The 17,547-nt window shown below is 44.5% G+C and overlaps 1 gene segment (V, D, J or C); it reads right to left on the reverse strand.

Annotated features, from left to right (window-relative positions):
* Positions 1 to 6,362: 6,362 nt before the first annotated feature.
* On the reverse strand, positions 6,363 to 14,431 carry LOC121279196. The segment is given in 4 exon segments: positions 6,363 to 6,864; positions 9,370 to 9,438; positions 10,680 to 11,003; positions 14,373 to 14,431. Coding segments are annotated over 3 exon segments (483 nt in total).
* Between the last annotated feature and the right edge of the window lie 3,116 nt (positions 14,432 to 17,547).

A 17,547-nucleotide genomic window follows, 5' to 3' on the forward strand; every position in this document is an offset into this window, starting at 1 on the left:
TGTTGGGAATATTTGGATCTCTTCCTGACTAAATAATCATGAATAAAGTAGAATCCTGTACACCTGAAAAATCAGGCAGCCCTTTGGAAACAGAAATAAACAGGCAGTAAAATGCTACAAGTTCACAGACTGTAGGGATAGTAAGTCTGTCCTGGACTGCAAACACTTTGTTTAGGTTTAGTAAGGCAACCTACTGGGTCTAGTGTTGCATGTTCTTTATTTTGCATTGCTCCAAACCCATGACCTCTACCATCTGTAACAAGGGCAGCAGGCACATGGGGACACCACCACCTGGAAGTTCCCCTCCAAGTTACTCACCATCCTGACTTGGAAATATATCGCCGTTCCTTCACTGTCGCTGGGTCAAAATCCTGGGATTCCATTCCTAACATCACTGTGGGTGTACCTACCCCACATGGACTGCAGTGGTTCAAGAAGGCAGCTCACCACTACCTTCTCAAGGGCAATTAGGGATGGACAATAAATGCTGGTCCAGCCAGTGACGCCCATATCCCGTAAATGAATAAAAAGTGTATATAAATACAACTTGTAACAAACTAAATATTCTAATCATACCTGTTGCACCACTTGTTTTAGTTTGCTGTAGAATAAAGCAGTCTAATGATCCAAGCAGTGCCTGAATGTTAGTTCATCTTCAGAGAGATTGATGATGCAGACATGCAAAATATACCAATATCTGCTCCAACAAAATCTCATTTTTATATAATGCTTCTAATGCCTTTCAAATGAAATTTGACACTAAAACACATAAAGAGATATTAGGGCAAATAACCAAAACTTTGGCCAAAGAGGTAGATTATAAAGAGTTTTAAGGAGTAGGGGAATGGAATGTGTTCCTGTTTAAGGGAGAGGAAGGGTGTCTGGTCATTTGCATAGGTTTACCTTGGATATACAGCACAGAAACAGGCCCTTTAGCCCAACCAGCCCATGTCTGTGTTAAGGCTCAACTCACGTCTCCTCCCATTTTTTTTCATCTAAGTCTACCATCATAACCATTCTTCCCTTCTCCCTCATGTGCTTGTCTAGTTTCCCTTTAAATGCATCTGCACTGTTTGCTTCAACCATTCCCTGTGGGAGTGAGTTCCACATTCTCACCCCTCTGTGGGTAAAGACATTTTTTCTGAATTCCCTGTTGGATTTCCTGGTGACTATCTTATACCGACAGCCTCTAGTTATGCTCTTCCCCACAAGAGGAAACGTTCTCTCTGTATCCACTCCATCAAGCCCTTCCATTATTTTAAAACCTAATCTTCAGGTTTATTAATGTCCTGCTGTAATTTGGTTGCAGTCATATTGACTATCCCCCCAGTTCGGTGTAAATTTAGAAATTGTGTTTTTTGATTCTAAAGTCCAAATTGTTCATGTAAATTGTGAATAGCAGTGGTTCCAGTGGAAAACCACTTCCCACCTTCTACCACTCTGAAAAATGATCCTTTACGCCCACCTTTAGCATTCTGTCATGAAGCCAGCTAGCTACCCACCCTGCCACTTGTCCCCTGTCTCCAAAGACTCTGACCTCACCCATCACTCTATTATGGGTCACCTTAAGAAAAGCCTTTTGAAAATTAAGATAAATTACACCTATTGCATTGTCATTGTCTGGTCTCTCAAAAAATTCAAAAGTTTGGCCAAGTAAGATTTTCCCCTTTGAAACACATGCTAACTATTCATTATTATATTTCTCTTTTCTAGATGTTCTTCTATTCTCTCCTTGAGTAGGGATTTCATTATTTTTCCCACCACTAATGTTAAGCTGGCTGGTCTATATTCACTGGACATTTTCTGTCCCCCTTAAATATAGGACGACATGAGCTATCTGCCAGCCCTCTGGTACTACATGTTTTTTCAAAAAAGTTATTAAATATCAGTAGTAGTGCATCTACTATCTCTTCCCTAGATTCTTTTAAAACACATGGCTGTAATCCATCTGGACTAGGGGTTTATACACTTTGAGTTTATTTAGTTTATTTAATATAATCCCCTTTTTTTATTTTAAATGCACTTATCTCATCATTCACTGCCATGTCTATCTGTTCTAACCCCTGGTAAACACCAAAGCAAAATAATTGTTTAATATTTCTGGCTTCTGACATTGCTCTGTCCATGTTCGCATTTTGTAAGGTTTCCAAAATATATTTGATATCAGTCGAGGCAAGATTCTATTTCCCAATATTGCCATATGAATTATTTGTCTTTTAATTTTTCATCACCTTGACCTGGGTGAAGAGTGTATTTAAGGGAGTGAAGTGAAGGAGGTAGTAAAGGGGGACTGAATTACTGTACCAGTAACTAAGGTACAAAATATGACAATTCTGGAGGTACCTGAACAGAAGGAAAATGACTAGGCCTTCACTGGCTTACTCACTGAAACAGCCTCAATCACTAGGCTAGATTTAAGATTCTGATTAAATAGCTGGTAAATATAATTTCCTGTTTTGTTAACTGCAGGAAATTGTTAATCTGATATCTGTTTGAGGGCAGGAAATTGGAAGCTTGTTCTGAAAAGAACTAAAGCATTAACAAACCATTTGTCATTCTGTAGAGCATTTAATAGAATACTGCAAATGTGCTTCATGTTTTTGCCTACCACAATTCTCAATATAAAAACATCTGTTCCTCATCGCCCCAGCCCCTTTCCGCCCTTTTCAACTACTTATCCAATTCCCTTTTGAGCGTTTGCATTGAATCTGCTTCCAACCCCTTCCCGATCACAACAACTCTGTGCAAAAGCAAAAATCTCCTCTTCTCCCTCTCTGCTTCTTTTGCTAATTCCCTTAAATCTGTGTCCCCTGGTTATCGACCTTTTTATCACTGAAAACAGTTTCTCCTTATTTACTTTATCAAAACTCTCTGTTAAACCTCCCCTTAACCTGCTGCTCTAACGGGAACAGACTCACTTTCTGCTGTCTCTGCATAATTGAAATCTCTCATCCCCGGTAACAATAAACCTTTCCTTCACCCTCTCCAGAGTCTTGTCTACTACCTAAATGTTGATGTCCAAAATTAAACACAACACCCCAGCTGGGGCCAACGGATGATTTTTTTTTAATGTTTAAGGTAGCTTTTGCAATCTGTGTCTATTTGTAAAGGGTACACAACCCACAAGCCTCACTGTAACACTCGAACATCAAGCCCTGTGCTCTCTCCGGTGCGGTTCCAGGCAATGAGCGTGTGACCCAATAAATAAATAACTACATTTTCCGTGACAACTGTCACAGTTAAAATGTCAACTGCCGGATTTAGTCGCGGGATATCTCGGCATTAAAGAAGCTTTTTCATTCGATCAATTATTAAAGACTCAGCCGGCCAGCATCGACCTGACTACACTGATCCCAGCACAAAACTCATCTATTCTGTCATTTTGAGGGATTTTTCCTCCTGGGGAAATGGTTTTACAGATTAAAGGAAATATTTCACTTTGAGCGCGTTAATAAATCCGATCGATTCTGTTTAAACTTCGATTAATCAAAACAAAAGTATTTTTAGAGAAAGGGAAATGGGAAATGTTATTGAATAGACCATAAGGGAGGGCTAACCCGCTAACTCGCCCTCACTCTCTCCACAATTTCCAGGAGCCCGGTTTTTCTTTAGATTTTGGGGGATTTGCATTCTTTAATGTGATCGAACGTGTCACAAAAATTAAGTTTATAAATTTACCTCCCGGAGTAGCCCAGCGGCTGATTAAAAAGCAAAATGCGTTTCCTGTGCAGGATCTGGGCACCTGTCAACGCTCTCGGGGGTTTGGGAACTTGTGACTCTCACAATGTGGAAGGACGAGGCTGGTTCGTGCTGGAGTTTTGTGGGGAAGGGGTTGGAGTTTTGTCTTTCCGCTATAATCGCTCCTTCAATTCGGTCCCTGAGCCGCACGGGAGGGGCTTCGGCAGATGCTGGACACCAATGCGCGCTTCCTGGACCCATTCGGACACTCGTCAATTTTGGAAGTCTATTTTTTTTAAAAAAGAATTATCCCAAGGCGCTGCTGGACTAACGCGTGATTTTGGTAGTTTGAAGGTCAGTGAGGTTTGACACGTTGGCTCTGAGTTTGGGCATCACAGACACTTCTGTCCATTGGCAACGGGAACAAAGCTGGTGTCGGTGGCGAGTAATATTGGTGGGCAACGTCAAACCGGCGTTACACCCGAACTGACGTTAAAATCCCGGACAATACGGGGTTCAGAGTCAACTGAGATCATCAGGAGCACCAGAGAAACATTAGTGGCGATTTGTTCTGTACCGAGACCGAACCAGCTCCCTGTGTTAAAGAACCAACTTAATCTTCCCTCCAAACATTTCATGTAGAATCTTAGGTCATGAAAGAATGCCAAAAAATATATATATATAATCAAACTCGAACAGGTCGAGTCTGCGGCCGCACGTGCGAAAATCAAACTCTGCCGAAACTATTCAGAACGAAATGAAAACATTAACTTGAATCTAGTTGTTAATGTGCACATGGGGTATGAGGATCGAGTGTAAATTAGAATTCAAGAGCAATTTAACGGAGTTTTATTTCAGATCCTTCGTTCCGGTTTAACGCTCAATGTATCCTTTAAACCGTGAAATCTAATTCTAACATGGCCCCAACCGGACTCTGTTTCAAAGGTTTCGTAAAAGCGTCTCTTCCCAGTGTATTCTGGATCATCCCAGTGCCCGAAAGTGAACAACTTTAAAAATATAGAAAAAAAATGGAAGGTAGAAAAACCGAATAAATGACCCAATATTTATGGAGCAAAAACAGAAAATGCTGGAAAAACTCAGGTCACACAGCGTCTGTGGAGGAAGAGAAACCGAGTTAACGTTTCGAGCCCTATTATGACTTATTCAAAGCATAACCTTTATGGAGGGTTTCCAAATAATTCTGAGGAAAGTCTGTGTGTAGTTTTGTTTTGTAAATGAAGTTGATAACAGTTGGCATTTAAATGCACAATAACAGAAAGTCGGTGAATTATGGAAATGAATCAACGGCAGAACACTGGACAGACACGTTCCGAATTATAACAGTCACAATCCTCTTCACCCTGCTGAGCTTTTCTCTATGAATATCTCATTCCCTTTTCTTTCAACAAACATTTGCCGCAAAATCTCCCGTGAATTTTGACAAATGCCCATTGACAAAGATCACAGTTGAAATCCTGGGTTCAGGGTGAACAAGAAATCCCGTCACTGCGGGCGGGAGTTTAAACCCACCCAACCCCTCCTCACACAAGCACACTACCGAGAACCATTAACCTGCCCGGCGCATTCAAGCTTTCAAATTACTGCAGCTAAATCCCAATTAAAAGGAAGGCTGTGAAAATTAACTCACTTGTTTGAAGACTGTCTTTTATTAAAACAGTAAATTGATGTTAGGATTGAAATAATCAGCAAACGGAGCTAAGAAACTCCCGGCTCAACAGGACAAAGGAACATTTTCGAAAAGATGGTGTGTAATTCTCCAGTCCCGGTCCCAGGAAAATTCAGGCTCACGGGCGGTGTCTGCCTCACAGATTCGCGGAGGGAGAGGCGGAAGGAGGGAGGGAGGGACGGAGGGAGCCGGAATAAATTCTTCCACTCGCCGATGCTCAATGTCTCTGATAACAGTGATGCTTGGAGTTTGCCATAATGTTCCCGATAGTTGACAAGGAGACTGAGTTTACAGAAGCAACACCAGTTACTGAGTCGGACACTGGGTTCAGTACTGAGGGAGTGCCGCACTGTCAGAGGATCAGTACTGAGGGAGTGCCGCACTGTCAGAGGGTCAGTATTGAGGGAGTGCCGCACTGTGGGAGGGTCAGTACTGAGAGTGCTGCAATGTCAGAGGGTCAGTACTGAGGGAGTGCTGCACTGTGGGAGGGTCAGTACTGAGGGAGTGCTGCACTGTCAGAGGGTCAGTATTGAGGGAGTGCCACACTGTCAGAGGGTCAGTATTGAGGGAGTGCCACACTGTCGTAGGGTCAGTATTGAGGGAGTGCCACACTGTCAGAGGGTCAGTACTGAGGGAGTGCTGCACTGTCAGACGGTCATGAACTACATAGGTTTTTACAACAATCCCAAAGCTTCATGGTCATTTTTACTGATTTTATCACCAATTGTTTTAAACTCCCTGGATTCTTGGTCCAGGTCTCGTGTCAGTGACATAAGGGCTACACTCCAGTTTCTATATCAGATAGATTTCCTGCTGTGATTGTTACAAGGTCAGGTTGTAATGGTTTGAGTTGAATCCTCACAGGGAGCGAGCTGAAACTATTTGCCATTTGTCTTTGGCATTTCTGTTGTGCTTTTTAAGCCGCGGTCTTTATAGGACATTCATAAATAACTCGGCGATCACTGTCTCGCTGAGAGTAAAGCAGAATAACATCAAATACGTTTGAAAGATGTTTTATTATTGTCAAATTTGCAGAATTTATAACGTAAAGTTACAAGAGAATTATAACAATTTAATTGTAGCAAATTATTCAAAAAAGGCAGCATTGGATTGGACAGTAACAAACACTTAAAAATCAACTAAGGCTACAGAAACAACACATTAATTTGATGAACACAGAGTTAATTATCTGAAGACAGTCTGATCATTATCCACACACGAACCCGAAGATAAACCCCTCTCCTGACAGTTGTAAACTGTTCCTAAACTGACAACATTGAGTATAATCTCTGGGTAGAAACAGGCAAAGGGAGCCAAATAGATCAAAATCTTAAAACAGAGGTCAATGGGTACCGGTTAAAGTGGCTTCTTGGTGTCACGGTACTCCACCCTGTAAAGGACGAAGGAGATGATGCCGCAGTAAACCACGCTCTTCATTAACAGCAGTGTGTATGTAAAGGTAGCTACCTGCAGCGCGTTCAAAGGCGGTTCCGATAGCACTGAGGAAACAAAAAAGACACAAGCTTCTAGTTCATTGCATTTGGGGCTACTAAACATTGAGGATGTGCTGAATGGGAAAGTGAAGTGGGAAAAGCCAATAACGCGCAATGCGGCGAGTAAACAATGCTGGTGCAAAGCCCGGAATCTGGGATTGTTCATAAAGTGTCTGTAGTAATTATGTTAACAATCCACTATCTAATTCTGTTCAGCACCGGATTGTCAGTAAACCCTTGATTTAAATCGGACTATCAGTTTATAATTGCTACTAAATCCTGGGGACTACTTTAGGATTCCGGAATAAATTGTCCTTTTCAGTTTTTTTCTAGTTCACTTCAATCCAGGGAATAAATTCAGACATAAAGGAATAAGATATTGGATTGTACAGCAGGCGATTCTCACCCCTAAAGAGGAAGAGCGTTTTATATTGGGATGCAGCCTGAACACTAACCGTCTTTTCTCGGCAAAGTTGCCATTAGATAGGAGTATTGTTAATTCTCGCCCATTCCGATCTTCCGCAAGATGATGCTGGGGTTTCTTGGAATTTACAGATTATTTACAGCTCAGAAACAGACCATTCGACCCAACTACTCCATGGCGGTGTTTAGGCTCCACACCTCTCTTCATCTCACCATCAATATGAGCTTCTATTCCCTTCTCCCTCATTCACTTATCTAGATTTCCCTTTCACGGTACCAATGCTACTCATCTCCACTACTCCTCGTGGTGGCGAATTTCATATTCTAACCACCCTGTTGATAAAGACATTTCACCTGAATTCCCTAATAGATTTATTAGTGACTATCTTATATTATGTTCTCAGCAAGTGGAAACATCTCTACGTCTACCCTATCAAATCTTTTCAACGTCTTAAAGGTCTCTATTAGATTACCCCTCGACCCTTTTCTTTCCTAGAGATAAAGATCTCCAGCCTGTTCAATCTTCCCTGATAGGTATAACCTCTCAATTCTGATCTCCTATTAATTCAGTCCCTCCACATTTTTTTTAAATAAAGTGGAGACCAGGACTGTGCACAGTAGTCCGTGTGGTCTAACCAAGTTTCAATACAAGTTTACCAAAACTTCTCTCCTATTCAATTATATCCCTCTGTAAAGAAGATTAGTGCTTTGCTTTCTTATGGTTTTATTAACCCACATTTCTACATTTAGTGACTTTTATATCTGTAGCCTCTGATCACTACATTCCTTTACCCCACTTCCACAAATATGTTACGAGGATTATGCGGTCTTTGTAACCTTCCTATTAAAATGTACAATTTCACACTTATCTATATGAAAGTTTATTTTCCAAATACATGCTCATTCTGCAAGTTTAATGGCGTCTTCCTGTAACTTATCACAGTTCTCCTCTATATTAACTACACGAGCTCCCCACTGCTCTCCACCCACTCCCCTGCCCTGCTACCTTCAGGGATCTGTGGATATGCACACCAATGTCCCTCTGATCTTCAGCACTTTCCAGGGCCCTGCCATTCATAGTATAATCCCTTGCCTTGTTAGCCCTCCCCAAGTGCATTACCTCATACGTCTCCGGGTTGAATTCCACTTGCCACTGCTCTGTCCACTTTTGATATCCTCCTGCAGTTTACAGCAATCCTCCTCACCATTTAGCACCCTAACAATTTTCGTGTCATCTGCGAGCTTCTGGATCATACTCCCCACCCCCCACCCCCAACCCCCTTATATTTAAATCCAAATAATTTTTGTACACCACAAACAGCAAGAGCCCCAGTACTGAGCCCTAAAGAACCCCACTGGAAACAGATTTCCAGTCACAGAAACATTCCTTTACCAACACCCTCTGCTTCCTGCCTCTCAGTCAATTTTGAATCCAACATGCCACTTTGCCTTAGATCCCATGAGCTCTTAATTTCTCGACCAGTCTGTCATGAGGGACCTTATCAAACCTTGCTAACGTCCATGTAGACCACATCAAATGCATTACCCTTACCAACACTCCTGGTTACCTCCTCAAAAAATTCAATCAAATTTGTCAAACACGACCTTCCTTTAACAAATCCATGCTGACTATCCCGGATTAATCTGCGTTTCTCCAAGTGCAGATATATCCTGTCCCTCAGAATTCTTTCTAGTAACTTCCCCACCACCGAGGTTAGACTGATTGGGCCTGTAATTTCCTGGTCTAATCCTTCCTCCCTTTCTTAATAACGGGACAACATTAGCAGTCCTCTGGCACCTCATCTGTGGCCAGAGAGGGTTTGGAAATTACTGCCAGTTGGATTGAGCTGGGATTGGCATGGGCGAGACGCCAGGTAAAGGCTGCAAGGTCGCCTTCCGTGAAGGGCGTTGCTGGGCCAGTTGAGTTTTTTCTAATAATGCGGCAGTTTCCCCTGCACATTTTTCTGCTGTCGACCAGATTTACTGAATCAAGATTCCGGATGGCTCCCTGGGTTTAATTGTTTCAACAGTGGAACCTGCCCCAGGCCTGTGGAGACGCTGCATGAATTGTTCTCATTGAGAAATTACCTTCAGACGCGTTCTCTGCTGCTTCCGAAACAGGGGGCGGACACGTGGGAGCTGAAGGTTTTTTCATATCTACAGAAGAGGAAAGAAAGACAGAAGCATAGATTAGAAACAATCCGAAAATTCAGCGATGTTGTGGCTGGTGATAGGGAATAAGAACATAAACCAGGTGTCCATGTGGAGTAAGGCAGTCTGTCCATTTGACAGTGCCTTCAGTAAGTGAAGGATGTGTGCGGTGCTCGGAATCTCATGAGCAGAGAGCTCTGCTCTATAAGGAGTTTAAAGCGTACGAAGATAATGATTTTCTGCAGTTAAACCACTGGCTGTAACACATTCCGTATTCTCACAGTAAATGTTTCCGTTCTCAGCCCCATCAGGATTTCAGTACAGAATATACCGAGTACCTAGAGTTTAACAGGGATCGGGTTGCCCCAGTTTACTCTCCGCATCTTGACATGTTTGATGCCCAAACTCCATTTCACTGAGAGAAAAGCAGGAAAGCGCTTTCCCCTTCCCGTATTGCACTAGGAAGCCTTCCCAGTTTGCGCCGTTTGGAGTTGCAGCGGACCTTCCGCCGAGTTTACGCGGACCACCGGGAAACCCCGTGGAAATTCCAATTTTCCGCTTTAGTGAAAGTTTATCAAGTTTTTAAATTCTAGAACTGGTAGTTTTAGTCTCAAGTATGAGAGTATCTGTCGGGTGATGCTGCCTGAGTGCGGGATTTGAACAAGAGTCACATTTACAACATAAATACTGAGGTGAATAAACGTTTTGACGTCTGATGCCATAACTTGTCCTAAATATGCATCAATATTTCTATTAAACGGCTTTAGATACAGAACGTGTTCCTAGTTCCGTAAATAAAAAAAAAACTGAATAAAGAATGGTATGATTCCGCTGGGACTCTGCAATTGGATCTGTGGAGGGCACGAAACTCCGGGTGAGTTAGATAACCGAGTGAGAAAGCGGATCTAAGGGACAGGAGCGAGAAGACTTTAATCGATTGAACCTCTTCTATATCAGATAGTTATAACAGACTTCATCATTATACATCCTGCTGATGTAGGCGGCTATTGACCGACTGCTGCTTTTCAACTAAGGCTCTTGTTAAGAGCAATGGAAATGTTTTGAACGGGTCCAAGTCTAAGAACACACATTGATGGGAAAGCTGACTGATACTGAATGAGGTTGTTCCTAAACTCAGGGGTGATAGTTCAGGGGAGGTGGTGGGTGGGGGGCCGGGGGTGGGGGGTTGGTTGTTGATGGGAATCTGCTTTAACCGGAGGAGCCGATGGGAGTTATTGAGCACGTACCGGTTTTATAGTCCTTGTTGATCATTGCAGTCCCTGAGCCTCCTTCATGGTCCGCTTTGCAGTTGATATTCTTGCTTTCCCACTGGAGCTCGGTGACTTCCAGGCGGCTGATCACCGAGTAAGCATCGTTCCCCTGTTTCACCACTGGGTCTGTGAACACTCTTTCCTCTCTAGCTTTCCCCTCACCATCGATTGTCCACTCAACTCTGATGACCTCGGGGAAGAATCCAGTCAGGAGACAGACCACCAAGGCTTTTTTCTTACTCTTCATTTCCGTGGAATTGGGTGGGAAAAGGCGAATTGTTGGTTTCACAGCAAGTTTGTCTGATTTTAAAAAAAATCAAAAGAGATTTCTATAAACCTTTCCGCTAAAGACAGGTTTAATTTACAACAACACACAGCTGGCCACAGATTTGCCGGAAGAGAAATACTTGCTCGATCTCTGTGACTTCTTGCAACCCGAGACGTATTTTTGGAGTTTAGTTGGGATTTCCGATGTTTGTTAAAGTTCAAAGCAACCGGGATCCAGGAGAGGAGAAGTGGGGGGTTGCGGGGGGGGGGGGGGGGGGGTTTGCGGGGAAGTACGGGAGAGGGAGTGGATAAGAAGAGAGGGAAGGTAAGGAAAGGAGGAGGGGAGAGGGGAGAAAAGGAGAGAAAGGAGAGGTGAGAAGATGGGAAAGGAGGGGAGGGTGGGAGAGGAGGTGAGAGAGGAAGAAAGGGAAAGGAGAGGAGAAGATGAAGAGATGGCGGAATAAGAGGCGAGAGGGGGGAAGGAGGGAGAGGGGAGTATGGAAGAGGAGAGGGGAGGGGACTTTGATGGGAAAGGTGAACAGTTTGTGGCGGTTCATGCGATCAGTTTACATTGAACTGGGGTCAGACTCCAGATCTCTTCACTCACAAATGAACGTGTTCTGAGGCATTTCAGAAGAGAAACTGGGGAAATTGGGGTTATTTTCCTTGGAGCAGAGAAGTTTACAGGGAGATTTAATGAAGGTATTCAAAATTAGGAGGGTATTGATAGAGTAAATAAGAAAAGCCCGCACAGTAAACAGGGAGGCCAATAATACCAGAGTTCAGGGAGATGTGGAGTGACTGGGAAATGGCAGATACATGCACACAGTGAAGTGTGGAGTGACTGTTATTTGTAGGAAGAATGAGCGAGGAAATGGTCCAATTTTAAATTATGAAGGGTTTTGAGAGTCAATGAGGGGGTTAAATGGTGTCGAAGGACAGATAACCAGGTGCAGGGACCACAAGTGGGTTTAAAAGTTACACAGCAAGTTGTCCTGATCTGTAAACACTGCTTGGAAGAATGGGAGGAACTGATTCACTGAATGTGTATTTATAAAGGAGAAGATTGCAAAGCTATGTGGAAAGAGCAGAGAGTGGGACTAATTGGATAGCTCTTTCAAAGAGGGAGCACAGACCCGATGGGCCGAATGATCTTCTGCCTTGCTGCATCATTCTAAGATTCTCCATAACTCTCTCAGAGTTTTGTTTCTCTGTCTGCTCTCTTTCTAAGACAGTAATGTCAGTAATACCAAGTAACCCGGTTCTCCTTGTTAGGGACTAGCTAACTTATCTGAAACCGGCGATGCTTTAATTCAAGGAGAATGCTCATGAATAATCCGTAACTGTAAAAATCTACTCGCTCAAGTAATGGGAACGAACCTGAATTAAATCTCTAAGATAAAAGCAAAATCCTGCGGATGCTGGAAATCTGAAATAAGAACAGAAAACGCTGGAAAAACTCACCTGCGGAGAGAGAGAAACAGAATGAACGCTTTGAGTCCAATATGACCCTTTCTCAGACTCAGACACACTCCAAACGTTAACTCTCTCTCCGCAGGTGAGTTTTTCCAGCGTTTTCTGTTTTTATTTCGGAACTAGGTCTCGATTTCCTTGTGTGGATGGTTATGCAGTCGCTGCCGGTCGGGTGTTCGGGTCCCGCCGCCTCTCTGGTGGGGAGGGGGGTGCAGCCGAACAGCACAGACTCCCCTCCCCGCGGGCCTCCCACATCAACTAGCCCGAGGTTTCAGCCAGTGAATAACTCCTAAACCACAGAGTTAGCAAATTCCAAACTGCCTGGCCCTTTCGCTTTTGTTCTCAATGTTGTTCCAGAATAGCACCAATGGAATGTCGAGAGTTTGTAAGGACAGTAACATCACAAATTCACTCTGCTCCCTTATTCCTATTGTCCAGAATCGTGACTGTTTCTGTGTGGAATCCGGACTCCAAACTGGTTCCCTCATTGACCCTCAGCTTCCGCTAAATCTCCCCGGATTCTGCACTTGCTATTCCCAACCAATTAAAGACACCAATCGGTATCAGGGCCCGGCTGTTCCTCACGCTGCACAGGACAGAATGCAAACATCACCACCTCCCCCCCCACCCCCACCACCACCACCACCCCCCTCCCCACCCCCCGTGTTAAGCGCTGGATCTGGAGAGTCATTGGCCATCAGCAGCTTAACCTCAACGCCGAAAGCAGAATCTGCTGATCGGTTTGGAAAACCGGCCAGGCCGCTGGGGGAGACTAGACTTGGCTCAGATAAAGATTCAGACTCACCTGTTACAATGAGTTTGGTCCCAGAGCCGAATTGTACACCTCTATAGCCACGGTGGTACACGACTGTTCAAAATCTTCACTGGAAGCAGCGGTGAGTCTTACTGCCACCATTAATTATTACTATCACTATTAACTATCATTATTAATTATCACTATTAACTATTACCGCCTCTGTGAACTGTCTCTGTCTCTATAAACTGTCACCATCTTTATTGGTATTATTACCTCTATGAATTATGACGGTTTCTCCTCATTATCTAACTGACTTTTAAATGTTTTCCCTCAATAAACATCACAGATTTCTCAGAGTTACTGTAATAATCGGGAAGTTTTTGCCAGAACCAGATTAGCCCGGTACTTGTGTACACCCTTCACCCTGAGCCGCGGTATGTCTGACATGAACCTTGGTAAAAGCCATTCCGATCACAAAGCATGAAAATATCTGCCGGTGAGAGGTCCGGGATGATGCACTGAATGAGTCAATAAATGCAGCAAACTTCCCAGTGCAGAACGACTTTTCATGTAAAGTGCTCTTTACCCCTCCTTAACCGTTATTAACTCACCTGTAACTATTAGTTTAGTCCCGGTTCCGAAAAGCTTTTTACCAGACCACAGTGACACAACACCGTACAAAAACCCTTCCACCACCCCATCTTCAGAGAGCCTGATTTACGGGAACTCTGACCGAGAACATGGGTGTCGGTACCAGCACGGTGTAAACACACCTTCGGACACACACCCGACAATATAAAGTGCCTCAGTGAACATCCAAACTCTCACTAAGTACTGGGCTGACTGCCCGAGACACCCGCTGATATTTATTGAAATAGATCTTCCCGAACCGTTTCCTTAAACCCAGCATGAAATTCAGCTCAAACTCACCTGAAACGATGAGCCGAGTCCCAGAGCCGAATATCACTTTCCAGCTACCAGAGGTGACACTGTGTTATATCACAGTACAAGAACCAGGCCGGGTACCGAGCCGACCCCACAGCTTCTCCCACCCCCCACACAGGCACTAACCCTGCACCCACCCAGAAACTATCCACCCCGCTCCCGGTTATTCGGTATCTCGAGTGTATTAGTGTATTTTACACACCCCTCCTCTCACACTGAAGTCTCACCTGTGACAATGAGTTTAGTCCCGGTGCCGAAGACTTTCACATATGCGTAGCCTGCTGAGCACAGTGCTGCAGCCCCTAACAATAACCCCGCTTCCTCACCACACACTCTCCCAGTCAAAGGCACAACTTCACAGTAACCACACAGCAACTTCTGGCAAATTCTCAGTGCCAAACATCATCCCCACCTCAACTGACCCGACCGGATTCAGACAGGCCGGATCTAACCTGGACTCACCGAGACCCGGACTCCCTCTTCCTGAACGCATTCTGACTCGGGCGCGCTTAAGTATCGATAAGGTAACCAGCATAAGATTTTGGCTGATTTCAGAGCAAACTTATGGTTTCTCCTCGGTGTTCTCCCTATATTGTTACCTGTTTCACACTTTAGACATCAAACTGCTGAGGGTTTGTGAACCCCAACTTCTGACTTGAACCAACTCCAATATCGCACCCACTGACCCACTGCTCTCCACTCTTTGCCCACCACCTGGTACACCTAGAGTTGTGGGGTGCTGGTTACAGATTAGTATATCTTAAACAAGTCTCCCTAGCCTTCAGTAGGTTCACTGTAAGTCTTTATTAACTACTGGGACTATTTATTAATATGTCGTTACCAGCACGGTGTAAACACACCTTCGGACACACACCCGACAATATAAAGTGCCTCAGTGAACATCCAAACTCTCACTAAGTACTGGGCTGACTGCCCGAGACACCCGCTGATATTTATTGAAATAGATCTTCCCGAACCGTTTCCTTAAACCCAGCATGAAATTCAGCTCAAACTCACCTGAAACGATGAGCCGAGTCCCAGAGCCGAATATCTTTCTCCAGCTACCAGAGGTGACACTGTGTTATATCACAGTACAAGAACCAGGCCGGGTACCGAGCCGACCCCACAGCTTCTCCCACCCCCCACACAGGCACTAACCCTGCACCCACCCAGAAACTATCCACCCCGCTCCCGGTTATTCGGTATCTCGAGTGTATTAGTGTATTTTACACACCCCTCCTCTCACACTGAAGTCTCACCTGTGACAATGAGTTTAGTCCCGGTGCCGAAGACTTTCTTATCTGCGTAGCCTGCTGAGCACAGTGCTGCAGCCCCTAACAATAACCCCGCTTCCTCACCACACACTCTCCCAGTCAAAGGCACAACTTCACAGTAACCACACAGCAACTTCTGGCAAATTCTCAGTGCCAAACATCATCCCCACCTCAACTGACCCGACCGGATTCAGACAGGCCGGATCTAACCTGGACTCACCGAGACCCGGACTCCCTCTTCCTGAACGCATTCTGACTCGGGCGCGCTTAAGTATCGATAAGGTAACCAGCATAAGATTTTGGCTGATTTCAGAGCAAACTTATGGTTTCTCCTCGGTGTTCTCCCTATATTGTTACCTGTTTCACACTTTAGACATCAAACTGCTGAGGGTTTGTGAACCCCAACTTCTGACTTGAACCAACTCCAATATCGCACCCACTGACCCACTGCTCTCCACTCTTTGCCCACCACCTGGTACACCTAGAGTTGTGGGGTGCTGGTTACAGATTAGTATATCTTAAACAAGTCTCCCTAGCCTTCAGTAGGTTCACTGTAAGTCTTTATTAACTACTGGGGCTATTTACTCATGTACAGGAAAGGGTACAGGCTAGCATCTGTCTCCATGCTTGGACATTGACCCTGGCTCTGGGTTATATGCCTTCTTACATCACTGAGTGGGCAGTACCATGCACAGTGACACATTAACCCCATACGTGCCAGACTGTTATACTGCACCACTCTCAAGTCTTTATCTAATGATTTTTAAAATTCATTCACAGGATGTGGGCATCTCTGGTGAGACCAACATTTATTGCCCGTCCCTAATTACCCTTGAGAAGGTGGTGATGAGCTGCCTTCTTGAGCCGCTGCAGCCCATCTGGTGTAGGTACACCCACAGTGCTGTTAGGAAGGGAGTTCCAGGTTTTGACCCAGCGACAGTGAAAGAATGACGATATATTTCCAAGTCAGGATGGTGAGTGGCTTGGAGGGGAACTTCCAGGTGGTGGTGTTTCCATCTATCTGCTGCTCTTGTCCTTCTAGATGGTAGTGGTCGTGGGTTTGGAAGGTCCTGTCAAAGGTGCCTTGGTGAATTCCTGCAGTGCATCTTGTAGATGGTACACACACTGCTGCTACTGTGCGTCAGTGGTGGAGGGAGTGAATGTTTGTGGATGTGGTGCCAATCAAGCAGACTGCTTTTTCCTGGATGGTGTCAAGCTTCTTGAGTGTTGTGGGAGCTGCACTCATCCAGGCAAGTGGAGACTATTCCATCACACTCCTGACTTGTGCCTTGTAGATGGTGGACAGGCTTTGGGGAGTCAGAAAGTGAGTTGCTCATTGCAGGGGAGGTGCTGATGTAATTATATTGTCACTGGTTGAGTAATGCAGACACCCAGGGTAATGCTTTGGGGACCTGGGTTCAAACCCCACATCAGATGGTGAAATTTAAATTCAATAAATATCTGGAACTAAGAGTCAATGATGACCATGAGACCATTGTCGATTGTTGTAAAAACCCATCTGGTTCACTAATGTCCTTTAGGGAAGGAAATCTGCTGTCCTTATCTGGTCTGGCCTACATGTGACCCAGACCTACTCTTAAAAATGACCCCTGAATGAGGGAAATTAGGGTGGGCAATAAATGCTGGCCTAGCCAGTAATGCCAACATTTCATGAATGAATTAAAAAAAAAGGATTCCTAGCCTCTGACCTGCTCATGTAGCCACAGGATATGGCTAAAACCCAGGATGTGGATAGTGGGAGGTTCAGCGATGGTAATGCCATTGGACGTCAAAGGGTGATGCTTAGATTCTCTCTTGTTGGAGATGGTCATTGCCTGGTACTTCTGTGACACAAATGTTACTTGTCACTTGTCAGCCTAAGCCTGGATATTGTCCTGGTCTTGCTGCATTTGGACATGGGCTGCTTCAGTATCTGAGGAGTCATGAATGGTGCTGAACATTGTGCAATCATCAGCGAACATCCCCACTTCTGACCTTATGATGGAAGGAAGGTCATTGTTGAAGCAGCTGAAGATGGTTGGGCTGAGGACACTACCCTGAGGAACTCCTGCAGTGATGTCCTGGAGCTGAGATGATTGATCCCCAACATCCACAACCAACTTCCTTC

This window comes from Carcharodon carcharias, chromosome 6, assembly GCF_017639515.1.
Source record: "Carcharodon carcharias isolate sCarCar2 chromosome 6, sCarCar2.pri, whole genome shotgun sequence".
Classification (NCBI taxonomy): Eukaryota; Metazoa; Chordata; class Chondrichthyes; order Lamniformes; family Lamnidae; genus Carcharodon; species Carcharodon carcharias.